The sequence below is a fragment of the Amblyomma americanum genome, chromosome 4 (genome assembly GCF_052857255.1).
Source record: "Amblyomma americanum isolate KBUSLIRL-KWMA chromosome 4, ASM5285725v1, whole genome shotgun sequence".
Classification (NCBI taxonomy): domain Eukaryota; kingdom Metazoa; phylum Arthropoda; class Arachnida; order Ixodida; family Ixodidae; genus Amblyomma; species Amblyomma americanum.
Window position 1 is genome coordinate 180354865 of NC_135500.1, and position 19499 is coordinate 180374363.

Genomic DNA, 19499 nt, shown 5'->3' on the forward strand with positions numbered 1-19499 from the left:
TGCTTGATAGGCTTGTTGAGGCTGTAGCAGTTTCATTTTGGCTGTACTAAATTTCTGTACTAAATGCACACAAAGTAGACTCTCTGAAATAACATTGAGCTGCAGCAATGTGGCATTAGAATTAATGTTAATACTACTGTCTGGCAGATTCCACTGAAATTGAATGCGGCATGAAAGGATACGGAACTTTGCATTTTAAGCCTCATTAACACGACTGTAGTTGGGAAGTCCTAGAGTGCGCTTGTTCAGTTGATTTAAAAGAAAACAAGAAAGGGAAATGGCTAAAGGGAAAAGTGTTTCCCCTTTCAAACTGATGAGGTTTTTGGGCGCCTGCAACGGGCAAAATGGTTGTGCTCTTTTTTTCTTCTGCTTCCCTTTGCCCCTTCTGCCTTCTTGCTTTCCACAAGCTTGCTAATTGATCTTTGGATGTGCTTTGTCATTCGAGTTGCATGGTGTGGCTAGTTCTGTCTACAACAGAGATTGTATCAATTGCCTTTGTTCTTTAGACGTTAGGAAAGCATGTGGTACTGTGCGTCACTGATTACTGTGGCAGAAGGTTTTTTTTTTTTTTCATTCGGGTGGTATGAACATCAAATTTAAGGTTGCAAAATGAGTGTGGGTAATGAACTTTAGCTACCAATCAAATTAAACTTTTCGTTACTAAAATACTTTTAAAACCAAAATAAAACTGAAATGCTGTTTACAACACCTGATGACCAAGTGTGGGCTATGAAAAGCTGCCAAAAACGCTGATCAGGTCCTGTCAGCTCCTGTTGGCATGCTTCAGTTATTGCTTAGAGAGTAAAAAGCAAGGTGCAAAGGACAAGGAGGCGGCAGGACTAGTGCTCTTGGCCTGTCGTCTTCTCATTCTTTGTTCTGTGTATACAGTCGATCCCGGATATGTTGAACTCGAAGGGGATTGCAAAATATTTCGATGTATAAAACATGGCAACAGATAAACTTATCCGTAACCTAGAAGCATGAATGTGGTGCTCTCGTGCTATGCGGAGCACTTCCTACAGCGACATATGCCACCCACCGGCGTACTGGCAGCACTATGCTTGCTGCATGTCGCCTAGCTTGCTTAGCGTCAAATCTGCAGTGGAAAGTGCTTTGGAACCAGCTACCGCCTATCTTAGAAGGTATAATCCTGTTACAAATGCATTAAAAGCACAACTATATCTCGTTAATGTTAAGATACAGTTAGTTTTCACAGCTCCTTGAGCAGTGAAAGAGGTCACGCGAGAGCTTCAGCAAGCCTGCAGGCAGCTGAGTTGACTTCACCACAAGGTAGCTGGTGCACTGAACGCCAGCTTTTTTGCATGGAAGCAGTGTCTCATTAAGTGCGCCAGACCAAAGGCTATCCACAATCACTCCCCGCGTTCATCACACAGTTTTACAGCGTTTTTACATGGTTAGCGCTGCCAGTAGATAGATGTCCAAGGCCACGCTGCTGACTCAGCTGCTTGCGCAAGAAGTGATCACAGGAATGTCGTTAGGAGAGCCGCTACTTGCAGGGGCTCGATGCACTGTCTGATATATCAAATTTTACGCTGAACTGGAGTTCGATTAATGTGGACAGTGGTGCAGTAGTTTTGCAGGAGATTTTCAAGGAGATGCTTTGACAGTAATTCGATATATCCGGGATTGACTGTGTCGCATATACAGGCAGTTGTTTGAGGCATGCATTGTGGACGTACCACCGGGCTTCAGTGAACTCTAATTTCTCTTTTGTTTTTTACTTTACTCAACACATCAGAATACAGTTTTGTGGATAGGTTGTTGAAGAGCTGGGAATTGAATTCAACTATAATCTGCATAGATGCTTTTTGTTAAAAAATTATGGCTTTAGTTTTGCATCCCTGCTTTAAACTATGCGCAAAAATTAATGCTGCAGAATTATCAAAAAATCCAAATTCATAACGTGTACAGTAAAAGCCCATTAATTTGTACCTCAGCGGAACTATGCGATGTGACCGCTCTTGGAGATGGAGCGGGGGGCCACCTGTCCGTCGTCACGCCTGCGGTTGAGTGCATGTCAGAGGTGTGCTGGTGATTTTGCAGCATGGAATTCATTTTTGAGTGGGACTATTGGGATGATCGCTTGCTGCTCCAGATATACCTGTACGTACATGACCTCCTTTTGGGAGACCTGTAGCATCCGAATTGACGAGAGCGCGATGCCATAGATTTAGATAGCGTTGGCCATGACTGCGCCGACAGTTTGAAGTATCCAGATGTTCGAATTAACAGGGTTTGAGCACATTTTTCACAAAAGTGCCTATTGCTATGTCAAAATCTCATCTTTAGGTTTGCAAGTCTTGCATGTTCATTATATGGTGCAGTCTTGAGGTGTTCCTCATCTCTTAGTCTCATTCACATTGTGGTTCACATTGTCTGCGATGAGCACATGCACGACCACTGTTTTCTCTCTCTCCACATGGTGTTTATCATTGTTTCTTCTCTCTTTGTTGCTGTTTTTTTTTTTTCACTGCAAGTAACTTGACCCGTTATAGACACAGTGATGCATGTGTTCTCACTGTTTTGCCTCCATCTGTGCCCGCAGCTGTGGCAGAGCCACTCTGGCAATGAGCTGCAGGTCCTGAGTGGCCACACAAAACCAGTCAACTTCTGCACCTTCAGCCCTGATAACCACCTGCTTGCGTCAGCTTCTTCTGATGGACTTGTCTACCTATGGAATGTTGGTGAAAGCATCCAGACTGCCCCAGGTGAGCGTTGTGCATGGAGCATGCCTTACAGCTCCTTCTGTCCACCTGTCTTATTCTGTGCAGATAGAGCTTAGTTCATTATGTAGTACAGTAAAAGCTCGTGTTAATTCGAATTCCACGGGGCTGCCAGGCCAGTTCGAATTAACCAAAATTTGTACTAATGAAAGTGAGCAAAAATGGACGCGTTTGATGCCCGGAGGGCACGAAAAACATTTATTTAGCAAAACAATCTGTTATCATCTTCTGCTTCTTCTCTCTGAGGGCTACCGTAGTTACTCGGTCTTCTAGCGCGCGAATGCGACGCAGGCAGTCTTCTTCCTCCTCTTCAAAGCTGAAGAAAAGGCGCGCGACATTCAGCGCTCCCATAACCTCTGCCGTGGACGGACGCACGGGCTCTTGCTCCTCGTCGTCGTCCTCGTCTTCTGCCTCTTCTGGGACAGATTGCTCCCCAACAATTTCAGCGACAATGTCCTCATCACTTCGGGCACCGCGCACTGCTGCATCGCTGTCTACTTCAACGTAATCATCAAAACTAACGTCCTGCAGCACAGCACGCACAGCCGCAGGCAGAGGCTCTGGACTCCCATCGTTGCCACTTTCTTCCATACTTCCGGCAGCAAAGCCACAGTGGTGGAAGCAGTTTGCAATTGTGGACGGCGGGACCTGCTCCCATGCACGTACCAACATGTGCATTGCTGTGAGCAATGTGATGGTGCTGGTCTTCTGGTTTCCAGTGCACAAAATCTTGCGCTCGATCATGTGGCGCCTATAGAAACATTTAATGTTTCTGGTCACCCCCTGATCCATTGGCTGCAAGGCCGCATTCGTGTTGGCGGGCAAAAGTACTAGCCTTGTGGCTTTCAGCTCGGTGTCGACTTTGTGTGCCGAGCAGTTATCCACAATGAGGAGAACTTGACGCTTCCCTAGCTCCATCCTCCGATCGAATTTCAGGAGCCATTTTTTAAACAATTCGCCCGTCATCCACGCCTTGCTGTTGGCGGCGTAATCTGTCGGCAGTGTCCTAATGTTCTTGAAACACCGAGGCTTCTGTGCCTTTCCGACAACAAAAAGAGGGACCTTCTCCGTCCCGGTCATATTAGCGGCGACCAGAACAGTAATCCGCTCTTTGCTTCGCTTGCCGCCAGCGCAGCTGTCCCCTTTAAATGTTACTGTTCTGCCGGGCTGGAGCTTATAAAACAAAGCCGTCTCATCAGCATTGAATATATCTTGTGCCGAGTAGCTTTCTAAGTGCTGCTGCAGAGCACCGCTTCGCCACGTGGCACAAGTTTCTGCATCCACTTCTTTGGATTCTCCGGACAACACTCGGAAGACAAGATTATGTCTGTCTCGAAAGCGGTGAAACCATCCTTCGGAGGGGACAAAATCTTCCACATTCATGCGCAGGGCGAAATCGGCCGCCTTCGCCATGATAATTGGGCCGCTCAGTGCAATGTCTGCGCTTCTCATTTCCTTCACCCACGTGATCACAGCGGTCTCAATTTCCGGATACTTGGTTAATCGGAGCCTTTTTCTGTTGCTGGCGAAATCTTTGGCTTCGTAGGCATCCTCGATGGCCTATTTCGGACGTAGGTCGACAACATGCTTGGTGGAATCCCGTGCTTTTTCGCGATTTCCACTTTGCTGGCCTTCCGTTCATCCACCTCGCGTAAAATCGCCACTTTCTCCTTCACCGTCTTGGCGCAGTATTTCCCACGCGAACACATCTCGCGGACACAAGCTCACAGCAAGCGGCGTGCAAAACGAGGGCTAAAACACTAAAACGTCGTTCCTCGAAGCAGTCGCGGCAGGAAAGACTGGTTAGTACTTGTTCCAGCACCCTAGCGGTGCCCCGATGGTTGTGCCATCTATCGTTCTGCCGTGAAAGCTTCCGACGATGGTTTTCAACAGCTGCGCTTGGCAGCGCGCAGTTCGAATTATGGGTGGCGGCGCCAATTTTTGAGTGAATTAGCGAGCTGTTACGCACATAGACTTGTATGCACTGCGGACCGGACCACGATGACTATTTCGAATTATCCAAAATTTCGAATTAACGAGTTGTGAATTAACGAGTTTTCACTGTAGTGACCTGTGAGTGACTTTTGGCGTACGGCTGCTTGAGTAGCAAGGAATGCCCATATTTTCTTCTGTAGTGAGCACTTTTAGTTTTATTCTTAACGATTAATAAAAGTATCGGGTACATGCATTATTCATGGTAATGAATATTAGCAATAATTAAGTAGCTCGACAAACAAAATGCTACTGTCTGTGCTCATTGCACAGGCGTGTCCTGCAGATAGGACTGAATGCCCTATGGCTGCGAAAGAGAGCTGAATGGTGTTTATGAATTATTGTTGGGCTGTTGGGCATGACCTATGAACATTGGTGATCGTTCTCAGCAATATTTAAGTGAGCCTTCGTTTTACATACAGAGGCTTGAAAAATTGCGCGGCTGTATGCCGAGCCTGACGTTGCCGAAAAATGTGTCAGATACTGACGAAAGCAGCAAGAGCGATGCCTAGCTTTCCACCCACCCATATAAGATCACTACCATTCATCTTACGACATCGGCGACATTGCAGATGTTAAGGCTGCCTGCTGAATTTTGATAGACTGAAATGACATCATCCGTGCCTTACATTTTCAGTTGCGTGTTCCTCGGGATGAAGCGTTGAATTTACGTTCTGTACGCAAGTGCTTCGTCTTCTGTGCTGAGTTTCTTACTGCAGCGCTGCCGCCGCTCTGATTTGTGTGACGTGCTGTACCAGCCGCCTTAGTTTTATGTTGGCAGCTTGGAGTTCCTATTAGATGCCTCTATATTACTTTCCAAATTTTTTCTTTTCTTCGGTAGCCGAAGTTAGGGGTCTTCTTTACTACCTCGGCATAAGATTTCATTATAATGTGGATGGTGGCTCTACACTTCTGTTGTCATTAAAAAAGTGGCGTTACGTTTGAGTAAACAGGGTGTCTTGTTTTTTGCTGCATATAAAAAAAAATGCAGCAGCAATACTGTATATTTCACCAAGCATTTACAACCATCTGGCATTACAGGAGTATTGAAATTTACTGTAAGCTTACATTTTTCTTAAAATAATGCTGGAAATCTCTCGCTCTAGGGAAGAATATCAGGGTACTTATTACTATCTCTAAGAATGAATCCTCAGCATTCCACTGAGCGCAGCAGGTGTGAGGACTCGCGGCTGTTGGCGTCTTGCAGCATCCCCTATGAGCGTGGCAGCAAAGGCAGCAAACCGGATAAGGTCACGTCGGAGCTCTCGTTCCTCGAAGGCGGCACGCGTGGAGCACGGTGCTCCAGTGCTCTGCTGCACTTTCTCTCCTGACGGGAAGCTGCTGGCATCTGGCGACGAGCTCGGCTTTGTCAAGGTAAAGTGACTCCTCTCTGCAACATGGTGATGTACTGAGCCACCATCTTGCTGGTGGGCTTCTGAGCAAGCAGGCAGTTCTGCTCATTGTTCAAGGAAGACGTTGTAAAACTGAGAATGTGGTTGGTGCAATTTTGGGTGATTTTTTTTTTCCAACAAATTACATTTTATTAAGGGGCTGTTCAAGGAAGATCTTTCACCTGAGGGAATCGTAAAAAAGCTTTGGGGAGATAATTAGAAGATTGACTGGTGCAGAAAATGAGTAATCATGTAAATGATATTAAGGTCGACCTCCAAGGAGCGAAAGACCCTTGAATTACGCGAGAACTTCACCCGGCGACATTTCTGCCGTGTGTGCGGCATGAAAACCGGCTGTTCACTCCTGATCTACCCAGTTGCCGGTTCCCGGATCGGTCACGACGGCCGGCCCGCGCAGCGGTGAACATCAGCCAACCAGTGCACAAAACTGGTTCTTGTCCGTGCCCTCCACAATGGCCGCCTTCGCCATAATTTAAGCAATTTTGCAGCAGTTGTGAAAACAAGTGTTTCATTTGGCATGTATCTTCACTTTTCTGATAAAACAACCAAATCTAGGATCAAAGCTAGCACGTGTCCTTGAAGCGCCTGAGGCATCGTTTGGAAAAGCTGCCGACGCCGAGTGTAGCGTGACGGCTTCTCAAGTGAAGTGAATGCAAGCTTTACCTCTCAGCAATGATTCAAAGGCTGGCTCATTGTAATGCAAATAAGAAAAGAAATATTTAGAATCAGTCTTCTCACTTTAGTTTTAATGCAGAAGCATTTACGGGATTCAAAAACGAGTAAATGCGCTTTGGCAATTGTTAAGTCTGTTCGTGGCATTTTGCAGTGGTGGAACTGCTGCGCCAATTGCGCCAAACTGTGGAAAATCAGAAATCCTGCTACATGCTGCTACAAAATCGATTTTTTGCCTACTTTTGCGCCACGTCTGCGCCAAAACGTCGCTGAATAACTCTGCCGAGAACAAAACCGAAATCCACTGTCGCGGAACCCGACATCTGCCGGCAACACTGTTCAAAACCTGTGCTGATTGGAAGAAAATGGCGCGAAGAAAGTGTCCATCTTCATCCATGCTGGTCATCGCAGCTCACGAGGTCTCCACCCTGATGGATGAGTTTAGTCTTTGTGTCTCAGAAGATATTAGCCAGACAATCCGAATGACTTGATGACTTCTGGCAAAAATTTTTCGAACTCAAGCAAGAGGATGGGGCTCGAAAATGTTGTTGGCAGCACTCGTAAAAGCACTTCTGTGCCTCTCGCACAGCAATGGTCATTTGGAGAGGGGCTTCAGGGAAAATCGGTGAGTGCTAAGAGGGCGGTTGTCCTTTTCAATACAAAGTGTAAATGGGCTTAGGTCTGTAATGACATATTCCCAGCGTTTCGGTCGAAATCCTGCTGCCATTCCTATGACACAACGATTAATCAGAGCGCTGAAAGTATCGCGGAAGTGAAAGCTGCAGTGGTTGGAGGCAGATGCAGCAGAAGAGACACGTACAAAACAAGCTAAAAAAGTCTTATGTACCGGACAAGGACACCCAGAAAAGAGGTCAGAATGAAGAGAAGGTACTGTAAAAGATCAGGCTGGCCAGGAATATGATCACCAATGCTGAGCTGCTTTTCGCAAAAGGCATCAAGTCTAAAAATTTTGCATATGTTTCAAGCCCTTCTGAAGAATGGACAGGAAAGGCTCGCAGCGGCGCTGTCTGAGCTGGAGTCATCAAGGAAAGAAAAGAAATAGTACCTTAAATTTGCAGTTTTAAGAATGGTGTAATTTTTTATAGATTTGTTGCATATCTCGTTATGTCGTCCATCTGAATAAAAACAGCTTTATTTTTAGCAAAATCTTCTGTTTGCATATTTTTGCAGCTTTTTAAGGAAAGAACAGACTTTAGACTGAATTTGGGCTTAAAGCTTGTTTTTGCATGGCTATGGTCGTCATAGACACCTGAGCAATTGACTGTTCTAGAAATAAAACAAGCCTTCTTTATTTAAGTGCTTCGAGACATGAAATTTTGCTAAGAAACAGTTTTTTTCCTCCTACAAAAGCTCAAATATCTGCTACAAAATGCCATTTTTCCTGCTACAAAACTTGAAATTTCTGCTACAAACTGAGATTTCGTCTGCTACAAAAGCTGCTACGAGAAGCCAGTTGTCAGTTCCACCACTGATTTTGTCTCTCATACAGTATGTTTGGTTGTTTGCTGTTGCTGGAGTGTGTATAAGCAGCGTAGGGAACCATGCCAGTTGTATGGCCTCATGTGAACTGATGCCTTGTAAGGCTAATGTAAAGGAAAAGCTTATGACAGATATACTACAGTAGAATATCGGTGATACGAACCCGGTTGATACGAATTCGCGAAATTCCCCAGCCAGAGTGCATTGTGTACGATGTGCGGAGTTTCGGACGTTCCGAACCCTCTCCCTCGCCTCTACAGATGATACGAACGTGCGAGCCGTGACCACGCCATCGAGCATTAAGCGTGGCCCGCACATCGCCGACGTCGCGGTCGCTAATCACGTGGTACGCACCGCAGGTAGCGAGCTGTGGCTGCACAGCAGTGATTAAATCCTGTCAGCTGTGTACAGATCTATGTAAATGCATTTTTCATGCTTCTGCATACGAATTTTGTTCAAGGGAACTTCTTGTTTGGCTAGTTGGTAATTGATCATTGTAATTTAAAAGTGCCAAAACCACACACACACATACACGAGAGAAGAGAACGGGACAGAGCGCCACTCACATCTTCGTTTTGTTCATTTGGATAATACAGAATTTTCGATAATATGAATTTTTTCGTGACCCCGTGAGATTCGTATCACCGAGGTTCTACTGTATAAACAAACTCCTGCGACAACAGCCAAGATACATAGCAGCTGGTCAAGGCAGTGACCTTGCTGCTCAACTGCTGCTCAAAACATGCAGGATGCAATGATCACACTTTTGTTTCTTTACGCTATTGTTTGGTTTGGTTTGGTTTATTGGGTTTAACGTCCCAAAACGACGCAGGCTATGAGGGATGCCGTAGTGAAGGGCTCCGGAAATTTCGGCCGCCTGGGGTTCTTTAACGTGCACTGACATCGCACAGTACACGGGCCTCTAGAATTTCACCTCATTGAAATTCGACCGCCGTGTTCGGGATCGAACCCGCGTCTTTCGGGTCAGCAGCCGAGCGCCATAACCACTGAGCCACCGCGGCAGCTTTTACGCTATTGTGTCGTTTTGTCTGCTCTTTGGTCGTGTTCTGTAGCCGTTTCTTTTACGCCCCGCAGCCACTGCGAGTAACGACAGCGTCGCTGCGACGGCTACACAGTGCGCCTGGCACGATGGTGGTGCACACCGGCGGTGTTTGCTCCTTCCTCGCATGGAGGATTGTGCAATGAATTTGCAGCAGCATGCCGCGCAAGACTTTTTGCCGCGAGAATTTCGCAGTGAAACTTCGCCCTTTGGAGGTCGGCCTTTAGGAGAAGTAGCATTCTTCAGAAGTAAAGGCACTCAGACCAGCAAGAATCTTTTCTATGCAGTTGAGCCCAGGTGTATCAAACTCGAATATTTCAAATTATTGGCTGTATCAAACACACAGATTATCCACTTGGAAAAATCCTGCATAAAAATATAGGAAAGTCGCGTAGTATATCTAACTCCAATTTCATCGGTCGTTCGATATGTCGAATGGCGCGGCGCACTGCCATTCGATATATCGATTTTATATTTGATATATGTTGGTTTTCGTAACAAATAATTAGCATTGCAAATTCAAATGTGCAACTTTCGAGTTACACAGCAGGAAGGCCTGAGCAAGGTGGACGTTAAAAGCAATTTATTTCCTGAGAACTGTCTCTGAAGCTTATATGCATCATTTTCTGAGTAAATTGCCTTAATTTTTGTATTTCATTGAGAAGAACTCTAGCGGCATGCAGGTAGTAACTTGAGGATGTAGGTGCTTTGGAATGCATTGGGTGTCTTCTGTTCCAGATTCACCATATCAACAAGGCCGAGCTTGGGGATGAGCTCATGAACGCAGTTCCCAAGCAGGGTGCAGCTGTTCGCAGCTGCTGCTTTACGTGCGACTCTCGACGGCTGGTGCTGGTTCTGGACGGCGAGAATGTAGTCATTTGGAAAGTCCCCAGTGATGCTCGCACAGGTGATATCTCCATTGGATGGGCTTCATTCTTGCATGTGCTTTTAGCATAGTAACTGGCTTCGTGCAGGAGTGCTAGTTGTACCGATTGTGACTGTAGCTTCACAGTTTGTGCACTGTTCTTCTAATTTGCCATGTTCTTTTAGTTGACACCTTTCCTATCCAGTGTTTTGAAATGCTGTTTTCTTGTCAGATGATGTTAAAAAGCTTGCATTCTTTATGGCTATTATGGTGCTGTTTCTGGATTAATCCTGTGTTACATGCATGTGTGCATACTCATACATACTGTATTTACTAGCGTAATTTGCACACCCCTAATTTTTTACCCGGATTTTGAAAAAAAACTTTTTACTCGTATATTTTGCACTCTCTTTTGTGCCATACTACGAAGGGGGTGGACATTTAGGCAGCAATGCACAGTATGCATTGCGTGTTATGACCTTTGTAGAGTTTGGTAGGACGTGTTCACAAAATTTCCACTTAATTTATTTACCCCCTTTTTGAAGCCTTAATTTAAAGAAAAAAATGCGCAAATTACGCGAGTAAATGCAATAGTTATTTGCTTTGAACTAGAACATCTTTCGGAGAATTCTGTCTGGTTGGGTTTGAAATAAGCCACCAACTAATATTGGTTGGTGTCAGTATTCCTCAACTTTTATAGTTATTTGCTGTGTGTATTTGCACGTCTCTCTGCTTGGATATATGTACTCAGGCATACTTGTTTCTTATGCTTTACCAAATGTTGCATTTTTTTTCTTTCATAAAAATGCAGGCTTTGTGAAGCTGGGCAACCGGCAGCATTATATTGCCACATGTATTGTTCTGTGTCGCGCCTCTCAATTCTGTCAGGCATGCTGGCACATTCCATCTGCACAGGCTGGCACGCTCGACAGATATGAGAGGCACGACACAGGACAATATGCCTGGCAGTATAAGGGCATTGGAAGGAAGACAGGTTTTAAGTTGATTAGCTGGCATCTAGCAGCTCATGTTAAAGTTGCCTTTGCAGTAACCTTATTAACTTGACTGGCGCAGTCATGGGCTTACCAGTAAGTCCTATAAAAGATATTGTGTAGGCGTGTCATGATTGATATGAAGGACAGGAGCATGAAAATATTCACTGGACGATTATGATACTCAGTAATGCAAACTTTGAGCTCAGCAGCTGTGGTATGTATTTGAAACAAAGAAGATTAGAAACGGAGCATGCTGTGCCGAACGGCAGCGGTGCTTGGGCTTGGCTTCGGCCACTCACAGAAATATAAATCTCCAATGTGTCACGCCGCCTGCAGATAGAACATGGCTTCGCTCTTGCCTACCCCTACCGTATCATCCTCCTCCACTTCCCTCATCATGTTCTCACTGCACCCTCCTCATTTTATTTCCTCCTCACACTCTCTTCACTGTTGCCGTATTTTCATCCTCCACTGTCTTCTCCGTTCGCTTTGGCGGTTACATCCACGGAGACATCAATGCCGCTCAACCCAGGAACAGGCCCTTAGGAGCTGTGCTCTAAAATATGCTAGTGTCCTGTCTGATTACAACAAACATGAAGGTGGCACAACAGTCAATGCTGCATTTACCTCCTGTACTTAACATGATCTATCTTGTTCATGTGCCGCATTTGTTGCACCAAGGGGAGCTAGCACGTGGCATATGGAGATGGGTGCCCCTTTCCGACGCCTCTCCTAGGATGGCGCTGGGCGTTGAGTGCACGGTGTATATGCCTAGCAAGTGTTCATGGAGTTATCACTGCACAGCGACACAAGACCAGCAGTCGGGGGTCTCGTGATTGGGTCTCACGCCACAAATATGTCTGCTCCGCATGTAGGTCGACTCTCCCAATTTACAATGGCCATTTTTGCAGGACGTCAACACAGCTTCAATGAGTGTGACAGAACTTGCATTCTCTCATTTTTTTCATGTCTTCATGTGTGCCTTATGTGTTCGAAAAATACACAATTTTGAAAATGCATATTGTACCTTAACTTTTTTGTTTGCCAGAAGTATTGGAAATATTTGCTTTGAAATTATTAAAAGAAATTTACTATTCGCTTTCAGACCAAAGAGACACTATTTGCACATGCCTCGTAATTTCATTTTTGTACATAGTATCTATGATGGGTAATGTGCGCACTGAACGGATATGCTAAGTGTTTGTTCCTGCATTGAAATAGCCTTCCTCACTACAGTTGAACCTGGATATATCGAACCCACATATTTCGAATTATTGGCTATATCGAACACAAAGATTATCCCCTTGAAAATACTATGTAAAAGGATAGGACAGTTGCGTAGTACATCGAACTCCAGTTTCGCCAGCCGTTCGATATTTCGAACGCTGCGCCAGGCCCCTGGGAGGTGCGCTTTTCCCAAAGACACTTGCATCTCCGGATGTACAACGCACAGCACGGAGGCGAGTGGCAGCTTTTGCAAGCCATGCCTTCTCAGGAAAGAGAAAACCTGTCGTAAGTGAGGGCAGCGCCTCCTCGCTGGTGAGGGAGACGAGAACTGGAAAGAGCCAGAGCCTCCGCGATAGAGAGCGCGCGCCGCCGCAGCCGGTTACGGAGGCCACGAGCTAGGCGGTAGTTGTGCCCGCAGCACCCCACGACTGGCACAACTAGCACCAACGGTGCATTTCCGCTGAGTTTTCTCTCTCTCTCTCTCTCTCTCTCTTCATTTTCTTTAGTGCCTCCTTGACAGATGCCAGTCAACTCCATCGGTCAGTGCGGGGCCTGTCGCATTTTTCTTTCGTGTCTTTGTTTCAACGTGACTGCTGTCATCTAGTGAGCTATGGCATCTACGGATGTAAAAAGGAGAAAGAATCTGGACTTCGCAACAAAGCTTGAGGTGATCCGGCGCGTCAAAAATGGCAAAAAGAAGTCCTTCGTGGTACACGCATTTGGCATTCCGCGGAGCACTCTTAAGCACGCTGTTAAAAAACAAGCAGGACATCACACTCAAAGCAGGTGAGCAAAGTCGCTCGGGAGCATGTCGTGTGCGCCCTGCTGCTTTTGACAAAGTTGAGAAGGTGCTGTATGCATGGTTTCTCGAAGTCCGAGCGAAAAACATATCTGTGGATGGCCCCATGCTAATGGAGAAGGCCAAATGATTTGCCACGGCTCTTGGTGAAAATAACTTTTGCAGTGGCTCTGAGTGGCTGCAATGGTTTAAATACCGCCACGGCATTTTGGGAAAAGCCATTTCAGGCGAAAGTGGGGCTGTCAGCAGCCAGGAGATGCAGCAGTGGGTTTCAGAGGAGTGGCCAAAGATCGCTGCAAAGTTTTCGCCTGCCGAAGTCTTCAATGCAGACGAGACTGGTCTCTTTTGGCAAATGCTGCCGAATAAGACACTCAATCTCCGTGGGAGCTCTTGTCACGGCAGGAAAATGAGCAAAGTGCGTGTAACGGTTCTGCTTGCGGAAAACATGGATGGCTCGTGCAAGCTGTGTCCGTTTATTTATCGCAAAGAGAGCGTCATTGGCTGCCTCAAGAATTACAAGCAGCTTCCCGTCCGCTACGGCTGTAATAGAAAGGCCCGGATGTCACGCCAACTTTTTGTTGAATTGCTGCAGGCTTGGGATGCCGAATTGGGCAGGTCGGGCCGCCGAGTATGCCTTCTGTTAGACAACTGTTCGGCCCATCAAACGACTTGCAAGCTGCAGAACACTGAACTCAAATTTCTGCCGCCGAACGCCACAGCGAGATTTCATCTCATAAACCAGTGTGTCATAAAGGCTTTCAAGGTAGGCTGCAGAAGGCGACTTCTTCAGTGGCTCCTTATAAACCTCTGCATGGGAACTGATCTCATGATTGACCTGCTTGATGCCATCCAGATGATTACCGGCGCTTGGAATGACGTAAAACAGGCCACGGTAGCAAACTGTTTCAGCAAGGTAGGCCTTGAAGTGGCTGGAGATGAATGTCCTGAAGCTTTGGATGACGACGATGAATGCTTGGAGGACGCGTTTCACGACTTGTCCCATTTTCCCAACGTTGTCCCGTCGGAACTTACCGTTGAGGACTTCATCAACGCTGACAGCGAAGTTCAGGCTGTAGATGACCTCATTGATGAGGACATTGTGGCCAGAATAGCTAGCGCCCATGAAGGCAATTCCAGCGACGACGAGGACAACTGTTTTCCAGAAGAGGTGCGCCCGTGCGCAGCCGCTGAACTGGCATCAGCGTTCAGCCTCATTCAGCATTGTTGCGACGAAATGGAAGGTATGGGGCTGCCGCACCTGGACAGTCTTGAGAAGATCCAAACTAGTGTTTTCAACTTCATTAATCACAGCAAAAAGCAGTAAAAAATTAGTGAGTGATTTTTTCTATGAAATAAAGTGCTTTCACATTGCATGCCCGGACTTTGCAGTTCATGACCCTTGCGATCGGTAAGCCACAATTTGTCATGATCTCGAGTGCGGGTTAAGCTTCTATCTGTACAGTATCGAATTTTCACTATATCGAACTATTTTCCGATTTCCTTAGAATTCGATATATCTGGGTTCGACTGTATACCAACACTATACAGGTAGCCCCATCATGTGCCGTGTGACAAGCCCTTTGATGTATTTATTAGCTTGTTTTAAAGATTAAAGTACTGGATTCATTTGTGGTACAGGGAGGTGTGGCCTTACCTTGTACTAACCAGTTTGTTGTATTCACCACTGTTTTGCAGCTCAAGAAGATCAGCTGGAGGAGCCGCAAGTTCTTGCTCACACCGATGGGGTCGTGGGCTGCTGCCTTTCGCATGCCCAGCGGGGGCCATTCAGCACCAAGCAGCAGCTTATATCGGCTGCTGGGCAGCACATTTGGACCTGGGACTTGCACACTCCTTTGCCCAGCATTGCCAAGCGCTACAATGGCTTCTGGTCGAGCTACAATCTGACCTGCTGTGCAGTGTCTCCCGACAGAGAACTCATTGCAGCCGGAACATCATTGCATGCCATCTTACTTTGGAATGCTAACACTGGGGCCGCTTTAGGCAGTTTCAAAGGTGTGTTGGATAATCATCAAACTGTTGAATCCCGTTATACAAATCTCACGGGATCGCAAACATTGTCGTACTATCCGAAATTTGTATCATTCAGAAACAAACAAAATACATATGTAGAAGCACAGGAAGTGCACTCACATGGATCTGTTTACTGTGAACGAGATTAACTTACAGTCGACTGGTGAACACAGTTTCACTGGTTGCGGACAGTGCTTAGTTCTCGAGGGTGCTGTTGCAGCTCATTCATTCATATCGTCCATAGCGGCGCGGGAGTGTTCAGAACACCTGAAATTCTGCATATTGTATGCAATCAACTCCAGCCACAGAATTCTGCAAATTTGCATCAGCTGTAATTGTGGATTCTACTCTATATGTGTGCAAGCTACTCAGAGCTACTCTTGTTTATGTAAAGGGTAATAGCCTTGCAGCCTGAGCAGCTTTCTTCTCTGCACTTTTGCACAGGGGACGCTGAGGATGTGAAGTCGGTGCGCTTCTCTCATGATGGCAGCCAGCTGGTATCCTCCTCTTCGGATGGCACAGTGGTAGTCTGGGATGTCTTAGAGTACAGGAGGTGCTCGCGAGTGGCACTCATGCCTCTGCTGGCAGTTGCTTTTGAGGACCAAGGTCCCCTGGTGGCCACCTTTGATGAAAGTGGTGTCTTGCAGGTAGGCTGGTTAGGCTTGTCCTTTTTTTTCTTTCGTGCAGCTGTTGTTTTAATGGAGCAGTGGAGGGAAAATCGATTGAAGTAGAAATTGTGTTTTCTGTGTGACATAGCAGTTTTGGGAACATTTTGAACTGGTTAAGGGGTGACACGAGGATTAGATCGCAGAAGTCCTGAAAAAAAAAAAAAAAGATTTTAGAAAAAATTAGATTTAGTATCTGTAAAGCCTTTTTAATGACATCCCAAAAAATTTCCCTGAAACATCCCAGAAGTTATTTCAGAAGTTGTTTTTGTGACCATAAGTAGCAAAAAAACTGGTGGAAATCTCTGTAAAAATGGCCAATTGATGTGCGAGATCTCTGCCTCTGCACTACCGCTCGTAACAGATAGAAAGAATGGTCATACAATTGACATTTTTGTTTTCTTTCATTTGCGACACTTCGTAAAAAGCATTCATATCGACTGGTTACTCTTTTTTGCTCAAATTTTGTCATTCTGCTCATTCTCTCTGTAGGTGGAGCTCGTGATAAATGGAACATATTCTCCTGATTCATTGAGGTTCCATTTAAAGAGGCCACCGTATACATAGTCTTTCTTTTTGCCCCAAGCGATTTAGAATAAGCTGTAGAATAAGTGCAAGGCAACCACTATTTTCCGTGCAGTGTTTGTGAGCTTTGTGCATTGTTAAACTGCACAGTGTTGAAAGGACAAGGGAAGGGAAAAGAGGGGCTCGTCTTGACATACATGACTGAAGTCCTATTACCCTATTAATTTTCCATTTATGAACATCGCAAATAAAAAAAAAACATCCTTTATGCTTGTTGGTTTCATTGACTGTTGGCTTCCGTCATGTATGTCATAACAGGCCCCTCTTTTCCCTTTCCTTGTCTGCTCAGTTGCTAACGAGGGCCTTGGTTTTGGCAGTCTTGATGTCATAGGTAGCATAAGAGGGTTCTTGCACAGTTTCTGCCCTTGTCGTTCAATCGTGCTTCATGTTTCATTATGACGTTTTATTATATTTTGCTGCTCTGTCAGCTGTGTTGCAAGGGTCTGCAGCAGTCAACAAAGTAGCTGTGAAACTTTGCTATGCCAGGAACATCATGCAGCTGCTTGTGTTACCTGTATCAGTCTGTGATTGCAGCTGGCAAGTTGCTGCGTAAGAAATTATAAGCAATATCTACATGTCTGCCTTATCAAATGTCACGCTTTGACCTAGTTACTAAAGTGCCATTACGCATGCTCAATAGTACCGTATTGTAAGTCTACTGGAATGTAAGTCGACCCCCACGACTTCAGATTTCTGAAAAAGAAAAAAACTTGGAGGTCATTTACGCTTGGCATTTAATAATGGAACACGATAGCATTATCCTGCGGCCTCCGCTTATCGCCAGCCGCTATCGGCTGCTGCGCCCATTCGATCGCTTTGTCATGGTAGCGAACGCAGTGCAGCATGTCAAAACAGCGCACCAGCTCAACATCACTCAGCGAAATGTGGCAGCCAAAATATTAGCAAGAGCGGTGGTTGCCAGAGCTAGTGCGCGCATTTTCGCGGGCCGCCACTAATTCTCGCAAAGGGAGAGGCGCTTCAACTTCCTTGGTTGTCCAGTCCGCTGGCCGACAGCACGCCTCTCAATTTAGTGACGCACGAACACGTGATGTGCGGGCCGCGGCCGAATGGTCGTCGTGTGAATCGGACTTTACCGAACCCGGAGCACAAATGACAAAGCATTACATTAAAAACTTGTGAAACGCGGCCAGCATTAGTCAAATGCGTCAGAGCCAAAGAAAAACTACGTGTGAGCGGCGTCGGCTCTTCCATCGGCTATCGACACTCTCCGGCGCCGCAGCGATTGGATTAGTGGTGCTTCCGTCAACTATCGACGCTCCCTGAGCGCCGAGTGCACGGTTGAAAGTAAAAAAAATATATATATACTTGGACGATGCTATGATGAGTAGGAGTAGAACGCGAATGCGTTATCGGGCCGCCGCCGCTTATCAACAGACGCAATCTGTGGCCACATGTGGGAAGTGGGCTGGTGCCTGTTTGCTGCTTATCAACAGCCACCATCGGCTGCCTCGCGCGAGGTGGGCATGCCGGTTCTGCGCGTTGACATAGCAGCTGCTCAAGGCCAGCACCAAGAGCTTTGCGATAGAGCCACGCAGCAAAAATGCAACCATGCTGTAGCATGCCTGATATCTCGTTTGTCTCGCCTTTATTTATGGTGCAATGCTTCGGTTTTGATTTTAAGTCGACCCCTTCCCACTTCGGGTTTTCAAATTTGGAAAATAGGTTGGCTTACAATCGTGTAAATACGGTAGGCAGTGCAGAAATTATCCAAAATAAGGCCTGTACACAGACTGAAAACAATTAAAATAGTGAGCACACTCCTTCCATATTTTGTCCGCTGTGCCTAAGCCATCTCTTATCCCTCAGACAGTAACTTTAGGCGTGAAAAAATGGTTGCTGGGCATCATTTAACAAATGTTTTCCTAAGAAGGAAACAGATGTGCTGGGTATCCTTTCTGTGGCTTTCTATTTCTAAGCATTCCAAGTGCAACCTTCAATATTCAGACTGGATTTTACATTTCTTTTTAACTGTTGCTCACCCCTGCTTGATTCGAACTTGACTGATTCTAAAAAGTCTGTTTGCACACTCCTATTAATTATGGCCACTCATGCTTTTTTAGATGTGTGTGTTTAATTGTGTTTTGTCTTTGTCACAGGAAAATACATACGCATGTTAGCTTGGGTAGCTGCATCTTGTGCTGAGTGCCCTCGTGCTTCGCCTTTTTTGTATTCACACGGAACTGTGCACTACGGCTAACAGAAATGTGCTTGCTGCTTTGTGGGTAGGTTTCATCGGGTCTTGCAGCCAAGCAGCAAGCCAAGCATGCTTTTGATGGTGCCGAGAACAACAACAGGTGTGAAGAAGTGTCCTGCTGTTGCTTCACTTACGACAGAAAGGCAGTTGTGCTGGGCACCAAGAATGGCCACGTCAGTGTGAGTGATCGCTGTTCATATCCTTGCATTACAGAATGTTCCTTGTATGTTGCTGTTTCGCCTTTTTTAGGCTCATAGTTGACAGGTACGGGTTTGTAGGTTCTTTGGGCTCCTCGAAGTCTGTCTACTTTTCTTAGCTGGATAACAAAACCAAACAGACCTGCTTGTGCATATCGAACTCTGCTATATTAATTGAACAAGGCCTTTCCTAAGCATGTGTATTTCGAGCCCAGTCCTTTAATATAGTGGCACGTTACACAGATGCACAGGCACTGCTGGTAAACCAGAAATACAAGAAACATATAGGAAGAAGAATTTGAAGCGAAATATGCAATGAACACGCTAGAAGATAAGTATGCAATTTCGAACCGATCTTTCTGACTCGGCGGGACCAGAAAAATGGTCTGAATAATCGAACGGTCTAAAAATTCTTGAGCTTAAAAAAACTCTTTGCTGTGAAAGGCCTGCCTTGAAAAAACATGGATTTCCCTAGATCCCATGTTGTGCTTGTAAGCAGTAATATTATCTTGTGTTTGAGCCGGAGCCATGTCTTTGTCA

The 19499-nt window shown here is 45.8% G+C and overlaps 1 protein-coding gene across 3 annotated transcripts in view; it reads left to right on the forward strand.

Annotated features, from left to right (window-relative positions):
* The window catches only part of LOC144128779 (apoptotic protease-activating factor 1-like), a 101627-nt gene that overhangs the window by 56082 nt on the left and 26046 nt on the right, over positions 1–19499 (forward strand). For all 3 annotated transcript variants that reach the window (XM_077662471.1, XM_077662472.1, XM_077662473.1), the window contains exons 11-16: positions 2567–2729; positions 5944–6110; positions 10119–10287; positions 14962–15279; positions 15742–15944; positions 18795–18941. In XM_077662471.1, the coding sequence (XP_077518597.1) occupies positions 2567–2729; positions 5944–6110; positions 10119–10287; positions 14962–15279; positions 15742–15944; positions 18795–18941 (1167 nt within the window). The remainder of the gene's footprint in view (positions 1–2566; positions 2730–5943; positions 6111–10118; positions 10288–14961; positions 15280–15741; positions 15945–18794; positions 18942–19499) is intronic.